This window comes from Hylobates moloch, unplaced genomic scaffold, assembly GCF_009828535.3.
Source record: "Hylobates moloch isolate HMO894 unplaced genomic scaffold, HMol_V3 SCAFFOLD_2, whole genome shotgun sequence".
Taxonomy (NCBI): Eukaryota; Metazoa; Chordata; class Mammalia; order Primates; family Hylobatidae; genus Hylobates; species Hylobates moloch.
Genome location: NW_026652277.1, coordinates 85,037,848 through 85,057,857, shown reverse-complemented (window position 1 = coordinate 85,057,857; position 20,010 = coordinate 85,037,848). Strand labels below are relative to the sequence as shown.

The 20,010-nt window shown below is 37.5% G+C and overlaps 1 protein-coding gene and 1 long non-coding RNA gene across 3 annotated transcripts in view; one reads left to right on the top strand and one right to left on the bottom strand.

Annotated features, from left to right (window-relative positions):
- Window positions 1–10,063, top strand: part of IRAK1BP1 (interleukin 1 receptor associated kinase 1 binding protein 1) — a 37,088-nt gene extending 27,025 nt beyond the window's left edge. The window contains exons 3-5 of one of the 2 annotated variants that reach the window (XM_058435025.1): window positions 5,763–5,893; window positions 5,998–6,232; window positions 7,131–10,063. In XM_058435025.1, coding sequence (XP_058291008.1) covers window positions 5,763–5,893; window positions 5,998–6,232; window positions 7,131–7,337 — 573 coding nt within the window. In that variant the 3' untranslated portion in view covers window positions 7,338–10,063. Of the gene's footprint in view, window positions 1–5,762; window positions 5,894–5,997; window positions 6,341–7,130 lie in introns of those variants that run through there. The other variant, XM_032152824.2, reaches the window with a different exon arrangement.
- Window positions 1–18,783, bottom strand: part of LOC131382634 (uncharacterized) — a 1,005,882-nt gene extending 987,099 nt beyond the window's left edge. The window contains exon 1 of the long non-coding RNA XR_009212201.1: window positions 18,547–18,783. This is a non-coding gene — a long non-coding RNA (uncharacterized LOC131382634). The remainder of the gene's footprint in view (window positions 1–18,546) is intronic.
- Between the last annotated feature and the right edge of the window lie 1,227 nt (window positions 18,784–20,010).

Genomic DNA, 20,010 nt, shown 5'->3' with positions numbered 1-20,010 from the left:
ATTTGATCAATACAGAATCTTTAAACATTAAGCCAAAATTGACTCACTAGTAGCCATCTATTAGTGTACCTCTGTAAGAAGAAACAAAACAAGGTAAATACTTCTTCCTTAAAATATATACTTGAAGTTCATTTTCATATTGATGCTACTTTTTTCTTTTCCAGGGTAAGAACCCTGTTTGGCCATTTCTTATGTAACAAACTCTTTCTTTAGTTAGCCAGTTTCATTCAAAACCATCTACAGCTATATTGTTCTACTTCTGATTTGGCCAGTCAAAACTAGAGAAAGTTGATTATCTCCTTTTTTCTAGAATATTTATTTCTAATAACACATGCAAGACTGAATTAACTTTTTGGCATTTGCATCATGTTGTTCCCTCAATTCAGTTTATAGTCATAATAATTATAACCAATAAAAGTGTCTTTCTCATGTGCTACCTTTAAATCATATTTTTTTCATCTTATACTTTGTTACTGCTATTTCAGTATGAACTGTGGGATTTTACATTTATTTCTATGAAATTTTGTCTTAATTCGGTTTACCTATATTTCTAGTCTGTAAAATAGCAGAAAAGTAAAGCTCATAATAAGGAGAAAAATCAATTCAAACCAACTCAGGAGTGACACAGATGTTAGAATTAAAAGACATAGTCATTAAAAGTTATTTTGACTGTAGTTCACATGCTCAAAAGTTAAGGAGGGATGTGCAAGATATTAAAAACAAAAAAACAAATTGAATTTCTAGAGATGAAAACTACAGTGTATGAGATAATAAATACACTGAATAGGATTAACAGCAAATTAGACCTTACACAAGACGTGCTTAGTGAACCTGAAAATGTAGCAATAAAAACCATCCATAATGAAACACAGAAAAGAAAGATGTAAAAACGAGTTAATAAAATATAGGACAACATCAAATAGCCTATTATACATATAATTGAAGTCCCAATGCAGAGGAAAGTGGGGGACAAGAAAAATACTTGGAAAAATTATGACCCAAAAATCTCCAAACTTGATGAGAATTATAAACCCATGGAGTCAAAAAGTTCAACTAACCTTAAGCAGAAGAAATTAAAAAAAAATACACCAGTACACATTATAATCACATTGCTCAAAACCAGTGATAAATCTTAAAACAGCCAGAGGAGGGGAAACAAGACATATTATCTACAAAGGAACAAAGATAAGACAACAGATTTCTTGTTGAAAACAATGCAAGCAAGGAGACAGTTGTGCCACATTTTTAAAACTAAAAGGTGTATATATATATATATATATATCTCAACCAAGAGTTTCTGTTAATATATCCAGCAAAAGTAGTGCTCAAAAACAAAGACCAATTAAAGACCTTTCCAGTAAGCTGAAATAATTCATTACCTGTAGACCTACACTATAAGAAATTTAAATGCCATGATTTAAGCAGAAAAGAATGATACCAGAAAGAAATAGGAATTTACACAAAGGACTGAAGAGGGCTGAAAATGGTAACTACATGGGTTTTTCTTAATATAAATCTCTTTAGAAATCTCTGTATTTATATAAAAGATAACTGACTAGGCCAGGTGCAGTGGCTCACACCTGTAATCCCAGCACTTTGGGAGGCCGAGGCAGGTGGATCACCTGACGTCAGGAGTTCAAAACCAGCCTGGCCAACATGGTGAAACCCTGTCTCTACTAAAAAATGCAGAAATCAGCCAGGCATGTTGGCTCACGCCTGTAGTCCCAGCTACTCGGGAGGCTGAGGCAGGAGAATCGCTTGAACCCAGGAGGCGGAGGTTGCAGTGAGCCGAGATCACATCACTGCACTCCAGCCTGGGCGACAGAGCAAAACTCTGTCTCAAAAAAAAAAGATAACTGACTAAATAAATGATAATGATGCACGACAGGGATTATAACATATGTAAAAATAAAACATATAACAACAATAGCACAAAGGTCAGGAAGGGAAGAACAGAAGTACAATGTTATAAACTTCTTGTATGTGAAATGGTATGCTAGCTCTTGATGGTAGATTGTAATAACTTAAACATGTATTCATAAATCCTAAAGCAAACACCAAAATAATGGAGCTATGGCTAATAAGTCAATGAAAGCTATGAAATAATATAATAAAAATGTCAAAAAGAAAACAGAAAATGAGTAAAAGGGAAATAACAAGACCACAGGTTTAAATTTACCCATATCAATAATCACATTAAATGTAAATGGTCCACATACCTTCATTAAAATACAGATATTTTAAGTTGTATTTAAAAAGTTAACTCCACTTACATGCTGCCTGAGAGAAGTGTACTTTAAATATGAAGACATATATCGGTTAAAAGTAATGGGATGGAGAAAGATACATCATGCTAACATAAATGAAAAGAAAGCTGGAGTGGCTATAGTAATCAAAGTAGATTTCAGAGCAAAGACTATCAAAGATAAAGACAGTCATTTCATAATGATAAAAGTCAATTAATCAAGAGGACATACAGCACTAAATATTTATACATATAATAAAGCTTCAAAATACTTAAGGGAAAAATGATAGAACTACAAGGAAAAATAAATAAGTCTACAGTTTTTGTAGAAGATTTCAATACCCCCCTTTTCAATAGCTGATAAGACCATAGACAGAAAATCAGTAAGAATATAACAGATTTGAATCACACTGTCAACCAATTTGACCTGCTTGACATATATAGAACACTCCAAAAACAGCAGCCTGCACATTCCTTTCAAGTGCACATTGAACATTTGCCAAGGTAGACCATATTCTGTGTCATATAAAAGTATTTGGCCGGGCGCAGTGGCTCACACCTGTAATCCCAGCACTTTGGGAGGCTGAGGCAGGCAGATCACCTGAGGTCAGGAGTTCAAGACCAGCCTGGCCAACATGGTGAAACCCCATCTCTACAAAAATACAAAAATTAGCTGGGCACGGTGGTGCACACTTGTAATCCCAGCTGCTCGGGAGGCTAAGACAAGAGAATCGCTTGAACCCGGGAGGTAGAGGTTGCAGTGAGCCAAGATCGTGCCATTGCATTGCACTCCAGCCTGGGCAACTGAGCAAGACTCCATCTCAAAAAAAAAAGTATTTGAATCATACAAAGTTCACTGACCACAGTGTAATTAAATTAAAAACCAGTAATAGAAGGGCCTCAGGAAAATCCCCCAAATATGCTGAATTTTAAAAACATACTTTTCAGTAACCCATGTGTCAAAGAAGAAATTGAAAAGGAAACTAGAAAGTTTATAAGGAAAAAATCATGCCAATTCTATACAAACTTTTCCAGAAAACTGAAAAGGCAGAAATATTTCCTAGCTCATTCTTTGAGGTCAGAAGATAACCAGAAAAATACCATTACAAGCAAATAAAATTACAGACCAATATCCATCATAAACATGTGCAAAAATTATAAACTAAATTTTAGCCAAATTTAATGATTTATACACATACATGCTTACACACATGGACACACACACGTATCCTTTACATGCAGGTATAAAGAATAATATTAATACATAATGACCAAATATGTATCCCAGGTTGGTTAACATTCAGAAATTGGTCAATCTAATTCATTATATTAATAAACTGAGAAAAATCACATGATCATCTCAATAGATACAGAAGAAGCACTTAACAAAATCCATTATTTATTCCTAGTAAAAATTATCAGTAAAATAAGAACAGTTGAGATTTTCCTCAAACTGATAAGAGGAATCCATGAAAACCTACAGCTGTCATACTTAATGGTGAAACACTGAATGCTTTGTGCCTACGATCAGGTACAAATCAAAGATGTCTTCATTCATGTCTTCTTTCACCATTGTACTTGAAAAAGAATAAAAGACATCCAGAGTGGAAAGGAAGAAGTGCAACTATCTTAATTCATGGACAACATGACCATTGTAGAAAATCTGATAGAATCTATAAAAAAGCTATTAGAACTAGTAAGCATCAAAAAATTTAAAATACATAGGGATAAATCTGTTATAAAGATGTGAAAGACCTGTGTGCTAAACACTGCAAAGCATTCCTGAGAGAAATTAAAGAGGACCTAAATAAATGGAGAAACATTTCTTGTTCATGGTTTGGAAGATTCACTATTCCAGATATCAGTTCTCCCTAAATTAATCTATACAGTCCTAATCAAAATCTCAGCCAGCTTTTCAAAAAATAGAAACTGACAAAAACTGATTACAAAATACATTTGGAAATACAAAGGATCTAGAACTACTTTGAAAAAGCAGCATCCTTATTTATAATAGCCCCAAACTGGAAGCAACCTAAATGGAAAACAAAACAAAACAAAAAAAACCAACCTGTGATTAGATCATATGACGAATACTATTCAGCATAAAAAGAACAAAAACTGTTATGCAACAATGTGGATGAATTGCAAATACATTATGCTAAATGAAAGAAGTAGTCTCAAAGACTACATACTATATGCTTCCATTTATATGACATTCTGAAAAAGGCAAATCTTTAACAGTGGAGAATGTATCAGTAGTTGCCAGGGTTTAGGAACTGGGGAAGGAACTGATAAAGGAGTTACTTGAGAGAATTTTTAGGAGTGTTGGAACAGGTCTAAATTCTTGTTATGGTGATTACAAAGTTCTATATCTTTTTCAAAAGTAATAGAATTCACTAGGCATGGTGGCACGTTCCGGTAGTCCCAGCTACCCGGGGGGCTGAGGCAGGAGGATCATCTGAACCCAGGGGTTGAGGCTGCAGTGAGCCCGTGATCACACCACTGCACTCCAGCCAGGAAAACAGAAAGAGACCCTGGCTCAAAAAAAAAACAAAACAAAAAAAATTATGATTAAAGACAGCTGTTCTGCATTGTATACGATGAGGTTATCTTATGTCTGTCTTTGCTACTCCAGCTTATTCTCTAATATCTGTACTTTTTGTTTTGCTAAAAGGTTTAGGCTGGGCGTGGTGTCTCATGCTTACAACCGCTAAGGTGGGAGGATTGCTTGAGGCCAGGAGTTTGAGACCAGCTTGGGGAACATAGTGAGACTCCACCTCTACAAAAAAAAATTTTTTTAATTAGCTGGGCATGGTGGTGCATGCCTGTAGCCCTTCCTACTTGGAAAGCTGAGGTAGGAGGATCGCTTGAACTCAGGAGTTTGAGGCTGCAGTGAGCTATGATTGTGCCAGTGCACTCCAGCCTGGGCAACGTAGCAAGATCTTGTCTCTCTTAAAAAAAAAAAAAAAAAGACAAGGTTTAGTTCCCTTCATTGAAGAGTTTACAGACCGGTTTTAAAGTATTGCCGAATATAAGGACTGCTTCCACATATTTAAAGGCAGAAGACAGAGTGAAATACATTAGCTTCCACATATAGATCTGAACAGAACTATTGGAAGAAGAAACATTTCTCAATGATAGCAGTGAAGTATGGCATAATTACTACTAATCAGGAAGCTAAGGGCATTGATTAGACAAAGGAATCATGCTAGTTATCAGGATTAAAATTTAGCCAAGTAATAAGGTTTAAGGGAAACTCCTCCAATTTCATTTAAAAATCCCTAGTTTAAAATATGTTTTTTAATATTCAAGACAATATTAGATAAATTTGAAAATTCAAAAGCAAAAATCTTAAAGAACAAAATAATTTAGTTATAAGTATCAAATAGGCTTTTAAAAATCTGTTACATACTATAAAATGACCTCGTAGTCTGGCTATACTTTTTTTACTTACATGTAGAGAAAATTGAAACAGTACATCAGACATGAAAATAATATCGTGTCATTTCATTTACAGGTCTGCATTACATTTACTGAATTTGGAAAAATGCAAAATATTTGTAACTTTCTTGTTGAAAAGCTAGATAGCTCTGTTGTCATCAGCCCACCCCAGTTCTATCATACTCCAGGTTCTGTTGAGAATCTTCGGTAAGTTTAAGCACATCTTTAACTAAGATATTCTTTAAACAAAACTATCCAGTGCTACATTTCATTGAGTGTCATATTAATAATCTCTCCATTTAATTCCTAAGACGGCAAGCCTGTCTCGTTGCTGTTGAGAATGCGTGGCGCAAAGCTCAAGAAGTCTGTAACCTTGTTGGCCAAACCTTAGGAAAACCTTTACTAATCAAAGAAGAAGAAACAAAAGAATGGGAAGGCCAAATAGATGATCACCAGTCATCCAGACTCTCAAGTTCATTAACTGTACAACAAAAAATCAAAAGTGCAACAATACATGCTGCTTCAAAAGTATTTATAACTTTTGAGGTAAAAGGGAAAGAGAAGAGAAAAAAGCACCTTTGAAATTCCAACCAAATTATATTGTACTTGTATCTTTTTACCTATTTTTATACTTTTTATAATGTTTACTTTTGTCCTGAAGACATATATATATATATATATATATATATATATATATAGTATAGGAGATAAGCTATTTCTTTCCAAAATCTATAAATCTTTGAATATAGTCCCACAGAATACTTATGTTCACTTTCTATTTTTAAAAGACTACTCTGAAAAACACTCTTGGAAAATAAATGTATTATGTACATACTTATATGTTGACAGTTCATACAAGCACATGTGTAATATTTCTATTATAAGGACAAATATTGACCCTTGCATTTCATAATTTTTAAAGATATTTAAGCTAACATTTTCTCAGCCAGATTTTTATATAAAACCAAATTTTATGTAAAAACTAGGCTTCAGTAAGTTAGTTAAATTTTTTAAATTGTAAGACAAAATTTTTATGGAAAAGAATTCTTATATCCCGTCAAACCTAATAATTTTCCACAACTAAAAATGAGTATAAATACATAATTTTAATTGCATCCTGTCAGGTCTGATATTTGATTTTACTTTAGTTAGAAGCTAAGTAGTTACCCTGTTACTTTTTCATGGATGCTAACAGAAGACTTGAGATTCCCAGACAGAAACAAAGGACTAATAACTCATGGCACAACAAGGAGCATGAACATCAGCACATTCTCATTGCTTCCCCTTGTCCCAGGTCCCATGGGGGCAAAATGATATGGCCATACACAATATGGCTACATATACAGTGGGCTTTTGTTGTAGATAAAGAATACGGAGCTTGGAGGGTTCACTGCTTTTTATCCATGAACAGAAGCAAACCTGCTCTTTGCCTCATCCCTTACAGATGCTCACTCAAAATTCAATACTGAGAAATGGCCCGGGTAAAGAACAGTCAAGGTCTTGCATGCTTGCCACATCCAGCAATATGTGTAAGAAGGTGAAGTCTGTTGAGGGCTATCTCACATCTAACAGTTTCTTTACTAGGACCAGAGACCATTTTGGTAAGATGCAGACAACAACCCCAACCTTAACAACTTCACAACATGAATAGAAACAGTGATAAATAATTCATAGCTTTTTACAAAAGAATAATGAGGTATAATAGGAAAATGTTTTGATACCAAAAATAAAAGAGTTAATGTTTGGGTCGGACTCCAACAGGGCTCCTTAGAGTGATACAAATACAAAGCAAACGACATGTGTAATTTAAAATTTCCTAGTGCACATTTTTCTATTTTTCTTTTTCAAGATGGAGTCTTGCTCTGTCGCCCAAGCTGGAGTGCAGTGGTACGATCTCGGCTCACTGCAACCTCCGCCTCCCGAATTCAAGCGATTCTCCTGCCTCAGCCTCCCAAGTAGCTGGGATTACAGGTGCATGCCACCATGCCTGGCTAATTTTTGTATTCTTAGTAGAGATGGGGTTTCACCATGTTGGCCAGGCTGGTCTTGAACTCTTGACCTTGTGATCCACCCACCTCAGCCTCCCAAAGTGCTGGGATTACAGGTGTGAGCCACTGCATCTGGCCCTGTACACACATTTTTAAAAATAAAACTTTAAAAAAGAAACAGTTGAAACTAATTTTAATAACATTTTATTTAACCAAATATATCAAAAATATTATTTCAGCGTGTAATCAGTATTTTTTAAATTAATGAGATTTATGTTTTGTCTTCAAAATTCAGTGTATATTTTTACATTATGGCACATCTCAATTCAGATGCTAAATTTTCATCAGAAATATTTTATCTGTATTTAAATTTCCTAAAATGTACAGTTGAAAAAAAAGAGATTCACATACCAAGGTTGTTCTAGCATGCCTAAAAAATCTTGTAACTGGATCGAGTATCAGTTTTTAAATTAGTTAAAATTAAATAAAATTTAAAATTTAGTTCCTCAGTCACACTAGCCATATTTCAAGTACTTGGAAGCCACAAATGGCTTGTGACTACCTTGCTGAACAGAGCAAGGTCAAACACTGAGATAATAATGATTCTTAAGGCCATTTGAAAGTTAACAGCAAGTATGTGTTACTGCTATCTACAGTAAAAATTACATGTTATCTACAGGCAATCATAAGCCATGGCTGTTATGCAGCATAGGCTTTCCATTCTCTATACATCTAGGTCATAGAGTTTTTCCATTGATGAATCTGGATGTTTATATACCAACATTACTTTCTTACAACATATTCCAGTATATGGTGTCCATCTTCACCCACTTTTTAAAGTGGCCCTGAAACAATTTTATTCATCTTATTGGAGTGTTGCTGTAGGGGAAGAGTAGAAGCTAAGAAGAGTTTGAGTCCAACACCATTATATTCAAATCCTGACCTTACTACTGGAATGTAAGCTCCTTGAAAGTGGAGATCTTGTCTGTCTTGTTCACAGTTGTGTTCCCAGCCCCAGAGGTAGTCTCAAGGCCAATACCAAGTATGCCCTCAAATATTTGCTGGGAAAACTTACTAGCTGGATAAAAGGCAAGTTACTTTAATCTCTTTAATCTTCCTTTTTCCTTACAAATGAAAGAGACTAATAGCACTTAACCTTGCAGTGCTATTACAAGGATTAAAGTTGATAAATATATGATCATGAGAACAATTGCTAGCACATAGCGGTCACTCTGAAAATAGTAGCTGATATATCAGCTGCATTGTTTGATTGTTGTCGGCTCAATTAAAAGTTGGCTTTTCTAAATCCTCCATTAGGAAGAATTTTTAAATAGCCATATTGAAAATAAAGTTGTCAGAAAACCAATGTAACATATGTGGAATTTTTATTACCAAAAAAAAGTTACTATCCAGTTGTACAGAAAAGTAGAATGAGGCTGTGCATCAAGAAAAAAATTGTTCATTCTCAACAAAAAATTAATCACATGGGTAGTTTTTTTTTTTTTAGCTATGGGTTCATGCTATATTTGGTTTCATCATATTTGATGAAGAAGCTTCCAACTTAGCATGAAATACCTAAAGACAATTTTTTTTTAAGTTAGCAGGCACTTTTTAGAATTTCCAGGAACTTTTAAAGATGTTGCCTCCAAAAAAAACAAAAAAAATCCTGTAAAGTATACAATCCTACATTTTTCTATAGAAGAGCTTAGGGAAGAAATCATTCAAAGATTGGAAAGACTTATGTGTAGTATTCTGTATACTAAAGGGTATCAAGTTTAGTTGTCAGTTGATAACAATTTCATTTCTTGATACATGGCATACACTGGAATCTTATGATGAATTATTTAGGGGACCTGTGCCACAAAGCCTACTAGAATAAACCTATCCTAAACTTAATCCTGTTAGGATTTCCTTCTTTTGAACTCCGTTTGAAAAAAAAAGAATCTTTCCAGAAAGTAGAAATTTATAATTTCTATTTTCTGAAAGACAAAAATTCTAAATAGGATATTTGAAACAGACCCCACTGTATTCTAAATGGAAGTACTATTAAAAGGAAATGCTATTAAAATAAGATTTCATATATTACTGATAATTCATAATGAATTTTAGGATTCCATTCAGTTACATACTAAAAATTACATTTTTTATAGTGGCAATGTACTTTTATCAGTATTCTTATTTGACGGTCAATTTGAATTCACTGTAAACAAATAGGACTTAGAAAAATAATTTGTAACTCAAATGCTGTACCTCATATCCTATAATTATTGTTTTGTAATATTCCTTCTCAAGAATGTGGGCTAAGGATATCAACTCTGTCAGATTTGTTGATAAGAATTTAATAGTGAGGAGTTCTTATAGCCTACAAAAATAAAAGCATGAATTATGAGATCCAATGTGGGAGTGAATATATGATTATCTGCATTACAAAATGAAAGCAAATGCTTTATTTATTCCAACAAAAAAAGACCTATATAAATTAGTTTAAGCTAACATTTAGACATTTACTATTACATATATGGTATTTGCAACCAAATCAGAGTTTGTTGTTGTCGTTGTTTGAGACTGTTGCTCTGTCACCCAGGATGGAGTGCAAGTAGCTCAATCATAGCTCACTGCAGCCTAAAATCTCCTGGGCTCAAGAAATCCTCTCACCTCAGCCTTTTAAGTAGCTGAAACATCAGGTGCACACCACCAGGCCTGGCTAATTTTTTATTAGCGATAAGGTCTTGCTATGTTGCCCAGGCTAGTCTCAAACTCCTGGCTTCAAGCAATCCTGCCTCAGCTTCCCAGAGTGCTGGACTACAGGCATGAGCCACTGCACCAAGCCCCAAATAGCTTCTAGTCGTAACCTAGTGTGGCCTAAATTTATTTAAAATGCCCGGGTGGGCCAGGCACGTTGGCTCACGCCTATAATCCCAGCACTTGGGAGGCCGAGGTAGGCAGATCACTTGAGGTCAGGATTTCGAGACCAACCTGGCCAATATAGTGAAACCCTGTCTCTACTAAAAATACAAAAGTTACTCAGGCGTGGTGGCGTGTGACTGTAATCTCAGCTACCCAGGAGGCTGAAGCAGAAGAAATGCTCGAACCTGGGAGGCAGAGCTTACAGTGAGCCAAGATCGCGCCACTGCACTTCAGCCTGGGTGACAAAGTGAGACTCCATCTACATACATACACACATACATAAAATGCCCGGTATCTTACAAGACTGTAGTTCACAGTGGGTAATTCAAATCAGACACTGCTCTTCAAGAGAGGTAATATTAATAGAAATCTTTCAAGAAGGATTGTTTGTACTATTAAAAGAATAAAACTCTTATAAACCTGTTTATCAGGAGGCTATTTCTGTTTCATCAACTCCTGGAACCCTTCTTCAACATCCCAACCAACAATTAACTCCCAGATAGCCATATCACCTGTGAATTATCATGAATCCCATATCAAATGAACAAATACTGGCTCTGGACTCTGAATGTAAGTTGGTTCATTATAAGAGTGAAAAAAAGAAGACTAAGAAAAAACATACCGTATTATTTGCTACATAGGGTTTAAGCTTTATTAGGGGGCCAGGCTTGGTGGCTCACACATGTAATCCCAACACTTTGGGAGGCCGAGGCAGGTGGATCACTTGAGGCCAAGAGTTTGAAACCAGCCTGGACAACATGGCAAAACCCCATATCTACTAAAAATACAAAAAAAAAAAAAAATAGCTGAGTGTGGTGGCACACACCTATAATCCCATCCACTCAGGAGGCTGAGACATGAGAATCACTGGAACCCAGGAGGCAGAGGTTACAGTGAGCTGAGATCACATCACTGCACTCCAGCTTGGGCGAGTCGCAACAAGATGAAAAAGATGTATTAGGGTTTTATATGTTCAGTATAATTAACAAGACAATATTAGTAAACCAAAAACTAAAAATAATTTACACACTAAAAGATGAAAAGCCCAGGTGGCAGGTGAAAGTTCTAATCTAAAATGATCCTGAAATAAGTTACTGATCCCTGAATTAAAAAAAAAAAAAAAAAAAAAACTCCCAAATGCCATGTCGCTTACCATGTGATAGACAGGGGTCAGGCAGTGACAGTATGTGTGGGACTGTCTGTCCATTTTTCAGAATATGACACTTTTTCAGTGTCTTTCAAAAAATAAAGATTCTGTCACCTATCCTGCTCCTTTTTTTCAAAGAACAATTTTGGGCAAAGAGTAAAAAACAGACACGTAGTTTCAGTGCTTCATGTGGACATCAGTTTTACGCTGGTCACATTAATTATGCCCTAATTATTTTTTGTCTTCCCCTTCACAAGACTATGAACTCCCCAAGAGTAGGGCTATGCCTGAAACAGTTATTTTCCCAACATCTGGGTAATAAAAGGCTAAGGAGGAAAAAAGTGAGGTATCCTGCTTTATTCTCAAATAAGACAGATACTGTTTATGGCAAAGTACCTGAACGTTGGTACACACGGAAGCAGGGATGGGAAATGCAGGACACATATTCAAACTGTGTTTGCACATTCTGCAGTCCAATAAGCATGCTTTTATTTCTCCAGAGCTTAGCTTTCTCAAAAAGTAGTTTGTGGCTATGCAACAACATACATTCTGTTGTGTAAACAAGCCTCTTAAATCATTTCAGAACCTATGTTCATTTCAAGCTTATTGGATCAGATAATAGTGTGTATCTTTGCCCTTTACCTCCTATTGCCACTGAGGGTGATTACCACTTAAGCCACACATTCCTCACCAGCAGGCCATAACTTGCTGTCCACAGAAAGTTGCTTTTGAAATTCTGACAGCAGCCACTATAAAATTGCATCTAATAAATTTAGTAAACTTATAACTTTTAATAAACAGATGCTTAAATTGAATTTGTTCCCACGGGCATTCATTTTACTTCCAAAGGATATTTTAGAAAATCATATTTGTACTTGATAGCAACAGTAAATGTACAGCTCATACAAAAGAGTAATGCTTTGTTCTTCCATTGAATCAGTCATATAGCTTATAATTTCATTTAAAAAGAATTAGTATAACAATTCAGATAAATCAACTCCAGCCCAAGTAACTAAATAGCATCAAAAGAAATTGTTTTTAGTTTGTACTAAATTAATCATGAAAACTTCAAGGTGTTACATTCTATAGGGAATAGGAGGTGAAGTATAATTAGTTCAAAGTTTAATGTCAACAAAATAAAATACAGAATTATGTTTAATATATCAAATATTTCACTAGCTCAATACGTACAAAGTAAGCATAGATTTCATCTTCATTTTCAATGTACCTGTTCCTAAAAAGATAAAGATTTAGTGATACAGATTCATGTCGTCCACAAAGAAATCAATAGGAATATGCAGCTAAAACTTTTAAAGAGAATTTACTTGCAAACCACAAAATTCCGCATACATTTGAAGAATGACTATATTGGTTTCATTTTGTAGGAATGTTGAGAATTTACAGTATCCCAAAATATTACTCCTCTGGAGCATTGCATTCATTTTCAAAATATTCAATTATTAAATACTTGAAAAAGAAGAAATAGAGGATTGATCTCCCTAATATTAAATCCAATGCTTTAGAAGTGTTTTCTCTAAAAGATTAGACACTTCATTGACCAATATTAATTAATGATATTTCATATTGTTTGCTGATGACTCTGGAAACATAACACTGCAACAGCCACCTAAGTAACTATGAGAATAACGTGAAGCTCTGAGTTTTGGACAGATTTCAGCCGTCAGTCCATCACAGTAGCCCTGATGAAAGGAAAAGTTGAAACATCAGCAATGTCCAAAGAGCCATGCAACTACTGCTTCTCTATGTGTGAATTAGAATATTCAGAAAGGGACAGAGACATGCAGTTGAAGAAACAGTAAATTCCTTGAAAAATAGTGTGGCATGATAGGGCCTATAACATTACTTCCAGAATATATGGAGGTAATACTTTGAATGCTAAGTTTTCAGTCTGCTGTTTGTTAGAAATTTTTTTTTTTTTGAGATTGAATCTCACTCTGTTGCCCAGGCTGGAGTGCAGTGGTGCGATCTCGGCTCACTGCAACCTCCGCCTCCTGGGTTCAAGTGATTCTCCTGCCTCAGCCTCTCGAGTAGCTGGGACTACAGGCACATGCTACCACGCCTGGCTAATGTTTTGTATTTTTAGTAGAGACAGGGTTTCACCGTGTTAGCCAGGATGGTCTCGATCTCCTGACCTCGTGATCCACCTGCCTCGGCCTCCCAAAGTGCTGGGATTATAGGCGTGAGCCCCCGCGCCCGACCTAGAAATATTATCCATACTTTTTGTACACCCACAGATAAATGCAATACATCTGTACCTAAGTGAATGTCAAGACTGGAAAGAAAAGTAAAAATCTAAAGAATGTTTTAAAATGATCAGCAGTATGGGATGTAGTATAGTTGTAATGCTACACTTCCAAGAAACATGAAGACGGGATGAAATGTAAAATTGACTAAAATGATTGAAATTAATAAAATACATGAGAAATTTGTTAAGTCTTCTAGAAGTAAGTCTCGCTAGAAGTAAGATTTTATATATGCTGGAATAAATTATCCTCAAGTATACAGGAGACTGAATACTCTTTTTTTTTCTGAGTGACCTAGTTTATTTTGCAGATTTATTGGGAAATGGCAGATGAAACAAAGTGGACAAAGAGCAGATTGAGGTCACTTTTTCATTGTCCTCATCTTCTTGCTTCACTTTTCATGAGATAAAGCTGAAAAGTATATATTTTTCAGAAATTACACGTTGTCACCTAAGGTTACCAAGTGACCTCATTTTTCTACAAAATTGTTTGCCCCCATTTGCCCATCAGTGATCAGAGCTAGTTTTTGAAAATATTTTAATAAGAGTTTGTGTTTATCTTAAAGCTAAGTATAATGTGTAAGTATTCAAATCACCAAAATATTTTTGAAAAGCACTGTACTAATCTCAATAAGTACATGGAGTGTGATGATTTATTGACTCACATTCCTCTACTCCCCACCCCAAGAAAACGATTAGGGAGGATAATTCAGTTACAAACTTACACTGCAAAAGGAAAATGCATACTGATCTTGGATTAGGTTTTTTTTCCCCAAATATTTACAAAAGGATGATTATACCAGTGTTTTAGGGGATTTTTATTCCAGGACTTCACCTTTCAACATAAATGGTAAAATGTGCACGTGTCATTTTATATATTTTATTTGCCAAAAAGAGATATTAATTAATCACATTATTTTCTGCCCTGAAATCCCAAAATACTGTCTTAAATGATGGGTAAAGATCTCCTCTGAAAGATGGTAGCTATTTTTTCAAGGATGAAAGAAATAAAGTAAGACAATATTCTTTGAAGACTGAGCAGAATCATTGTCATACCCCGGAGAGATGAAATTCTCTACTGATACAGCTGCTAGGAGAACAGAGTTGCAAACTGTCGCTACACTATTTGTACACAACTCCACAATGATGTCTTCCAAGATGCATCTCTAAGCAGTATATGAGGAAAAAAGATGAAAAACAAGGTTACTAACTTTGCTGTGCAAATTATTTTAGAAATATTTACACTTAAAACGCTAAGTGTTTTTCTAGTTACTGTGTGAATCTGTCGCTGATTTTTATTTTTTGGTATTGGATTGAAAACTAATTAGAAACATTACCATATCATTAGCTTTCTTCCTAGTTATACCTATTTTCATTAAAATAAATGATAAACAGCATAATTTCCACTGATTCAAGCACCATATTTTCCACAAAACTTGGGGTCATATAACAGGTGTCTTACATTTGTGTGTCCAGATAAAAGCCCACCTGGTATTTGTGATGAAAATAAAGAGGAAGCTTCGACTGCAAGAAAAGCTTTCTTCACTAGGAACAGAAGATCCTTTCCTGAGGAGAGGGAAGTGAAATTCCAGAGACCCATTTAATCCATAGTTTCTGTGTTAAAACTAAAACTTTAGAAGCTGTTACTGAGAATGTTTATTTTGTCTGTGTGTTGAATACACACACAATGAAAAATTGAGGTAGCCTAATTATATTAGATGTTTTGCTTAGTTGGTAACTGAGATAACACTTGTTTTTTTTTATTTTTATTTATTTATTTTTTTGAGACAGAGTCTCACTCTGTCACCCAGGCTGGAGTGCAGTGGCGCGATCTCCATTCACTGCAACCTCCGCCTTCCGGGTTCAAGCAATTCTTCTGCCTCAGCCTCCCCAGTAGCTGGGGCTACAGGCGCGTGCCTCCAGGCCCACCAAATTTTTGTGTTTTTAGTGGAGACAGGGTTTCACCATATTGGCCAGGCTGGTCTCAAACTCCTGACCTCTTGATCCGCCCGCCTCGGCCTCCCAAAGTGCTGGAATTACAGGCGTGAGGCACCGCACCCGGCCGTTATTTTTTATTTATTTATTTGTTTGTTTATTTATTTATTTATTTTTTGAGACAGAGTCTCACTGTCACTCAGGCTGGAGTGCACTGGTGCAATCTTGGCTCACTGCAACCTCCACCTCCCAGGTTCAAGCAATTCTCCTGCCTCAGCCTGCCGAGTAGCTGGGAGTACAGGCACCTGCCACCATGCCTGGCTAATTTTTTTGTATTTTTAGTAGAGACGGGGTTTCACCATATTGGTCAGGATGGTCTTGGACTCCTAACCTCGTGATCCGCCCGCCTCAGCATCCCAAAGTGCTGGGATTACAGGCGTGAGCCACCGCACCCGGCCGTTATTTTTTATTTTTTTAGAGCAGGGTCACACTCTGTTGCCCAGGCTGGAATGCAGTGGTGCCATCATAGCTCACCGTAACCTTGAACACCAGACTCAAGTGATCTTCCTATCTCAGCCTCCTGAGTAGCTAAGACTCAACCAACACACCTGGCTAATTTTCCTATTTTCAGTAGAGATGAGGTCTCACTATGTTGCCCAGGCTGGTCTCAAACTCCTGGCCTCCCGCTGTGGCCTCCCAAAGTGCTAGGATTACAGGTGTAAGCCACCAGACCCAGCCAAGATGGCACTCATTGGTCAGTGTTCAATAGGTGCCTACATATTGCTAGCGTGTGCACATCTACCAGAAGAACTTCTGGGTTTAGACACATAATGGGGTTGAAAATCCATGTGCAATATTTTTTTAAGCCACCCTCAGCTGACTCTTCACCAACAGCAGTCTAATAGGTAGAGATGGTGAGTCATCATCTGCCTTTCAAGTTCTTTCCCAACAGCAAGTTTATTTCTTGATGTATGTGCAGTCCTAGAGCTGAAGGAGATAGATAGGATCAACTCTGGGCCCGCCTTCTGTCTAATCCCAAACCTCTTCTACAGCCTCCTTGATGATTTGTCAGCCAGCCTTTCGCATTATAACGTTGATCGGAAACTGTGAGGAGTAATAGCATGAAAGGCCAGTCTTGGGACTACAGAGAAAATATGAAGTGATAAGAGGGAAAAGTGTATATTGAGAAGGAAAACTACTGATTTAAGATGGCAAAGCAAGCAAATACAGATGATTCTAACTTACGATAGTTCAATTTATGATTTTTCAACTTTATGGTGGTGCAAAAGCCATACACATTCAGTATATACCTCCACTTACGGCAGGAATATGTCCAGACAAGTCCATTATAAGTTGAAAATATCCTAAGTCAAAAACACACTTCTGACCTAGCAATATTTTCAATTTACACTGAGTTTATCCAGACATAATCTCATGGTAAATCAAGGAGCAGTTGTATCAGATTGGCCTAAGCTTAGCACAGCCTCCTTCTCTTTCCCTGAAATGTAAAGATTTTAACCTAGCTTCTCTCAGCAACTTTCATAAAGTACTTCAACGTTCCCCTGAATGAAAACATAATTAAAGAGACATGTATTTGTATGCCCTTTTCACTTCCTGATTCCAAGCCGAAAAGCTGCGCTATTTAAGGGCATGACAAATGCAGAATTGCACAACTCTAAATCTGGACCGCACTGCTGGGTCCCCACATTTCACTAGGAGGAGGAGGGCCTTTAACTTGCTGCAGCAACAATGAAAAGTGGTACATAGGCTAAGACGAAGTCCAGATGCCGGGGGGAACCTGTGGATTACTTTAAGACACATGGGAACCAATGACAATGTGTGGAGTTTATTTGGATCTTGATTCAAACACGCTAAATCAACAAATATCTATAGCAGGAGACATTTGGAAATTTGAATACTGACCAGATGTTTGATGTTATTTCTTTTCTTTTTTTGCTCACTCTCAGCAGAATCAGTGATGTTATTTCTATATGTTGGATATTTTTCATAATTTTTTAATGGCATCTTTTCATTACAGTATTCTGTTTCCCACAAAAATACAGGAAAAGGGTGGAAGGGAAACAGTGAAAAAGTTCAGGTGGGTCACAAAGATGGACACAAGGAGTCTGAGAGGCAGGCCTTGACATTCGTCTGAGTAATACTAACGATGACCCTTCGGAGTTTCATGGGAGAGGAGGGTTGCCAGACTGTAACGGAGAGAAACTGGACTCAGTTGCTAGTTAGGATGATGGTGCAAGGTCCATGAGAGGGGATAAGGGAATGCCTGCTCGGGGAGGGGAAAAGGGGACTGGACGGAGGGCACAGCAGGATGGCCTGGGGGGGGGGGGGGGGGGGGCGGGGGCCTATCAGTTACAAGAGGAAGGAGAAAGAGGATACTGGTTTCTCTCTGCATAAAAAACGCGATGGATTCTCAAGAATTTATTGAAAGTCTGTGTCCACCACAGTCCAGGATATTGTGGAATATTCAAGGGAAATACAAATCCAAGAATTTAGCTCAGGAATCAGCATCAGAACAGAATCCCCGAAGAGTAAACTATTCATGGAAAGCAGTAGACTGATAACATTTGAAAAACTGATTTCCCATAGAATCAATACTTACTGTTTGACGAATTATACAATGTAGACCTAGGTCGTGCGATAGCTACAAAATACCTAAGGAAATGGACTAGGTCGTAACAAGAAAAAGTGATATCAAGCCCGGGGAGAAGGGCGCATTCTCGGCGCGGAGGGCGGAGCCTTTCCTCGAGCTTCCGCTCCTCACTTCGGCGTAGGGCGCAGGCGTCGGCCGCCAGGACCGCGGATGCTTGAATCGCGCTTCTTACGGGCGGGGACTGCCCCAGACACGCACACCCTCCCGACCTCCGCCCTGTCGCAGTTCCAGGGCGCTCTGCGCTGTCACGATTGCTGGGCGCGCGCCCCGCGCTGGGACAGCCGCGCACCTCCAGCAGAGGGCGTTAGCACCCCAAGACGCTGCTGCAGGGGTCTGACCCGCTCCTTGGCCTACTGGCACCGGCTCCTGGACGAAGTCGACCGCGGTCCACCTGAGCTTTATCTTGTGCCGTGACGCCCATGCCTAGGTCTTGACACTTCCCTCCTATGCCCTTTATTGCCAAGGGTCGGGATGGCCTTCGTGTCCTCTGCAGCCTTCGCCTTCCTTCTGCTGCCAACAGCTGTAGATTTTACCTCTTTCCCCTAACTTCCTCTCAGGCTCCTTCTCCATTCCTATCGCGACTGCTTGAGACCGGGCCACCTCCCCCGCAAATTACCTACTCCAGTGTCAAAATCAGGTCAGGGCAAATCCATGCCAGAACGCAATGACCTAACTTAAATGCGACTCTGATTGCCCAGCTTAGAACTTTTGGTGTCTCCTGAAGGTCAAAGGGACCGAGGTCAACCTCCTCTGCCCCTTTCAAGGCACCTCAAGATCCGATCCCTTTATTTTCCCCAGTCTTGATCCTTCTCTCCTGCTCCATGGGAACAAAACACAATCCCACCTCTGGGATGTTACTCATCCCCATTGCCTCACCAGTTTCTCTGGATTTTATTTTATTGTGTGAAAACATCAATACAATGAAATTATCCAGTTTCTCTGGATAATTTACTCGCCTTTAAGTTGAAAACTCATAACATCATATCCTGCAGGACTGCCACCTCAGTTGAATTAGATGACCCTTTTGTATCTTACAACAGCTGTATGTTGGTCTCTAATGTAGTCAAGATCACTACTGTAGCTATTTAGTTACCTATTTATCTCACTTCATTCCCAGCAATTTATTATCTGAGTACTCTGTACCGGGCACTGAGTTAAGTAGATGTTATGAATACTGTACTACCATGTGAAGTAGTTTCTGTTACCCTCATCATTTACAAGCGAGCATATAGAGGCTAAGAGAGTTTAATCTATCAATCTACATGGCCGGAATGCAGAGAACTCAGACAGGCATCCTTATTGTTGTTGTTGGTTTTTGTCTCTGTACCTAGTACAGTGACTGGGACATAGCAGGTGTTCACTAAGTGTGAAATATATGGAAGTTTTGTTTTGTTTTGTTTTGTTTGTTGATCC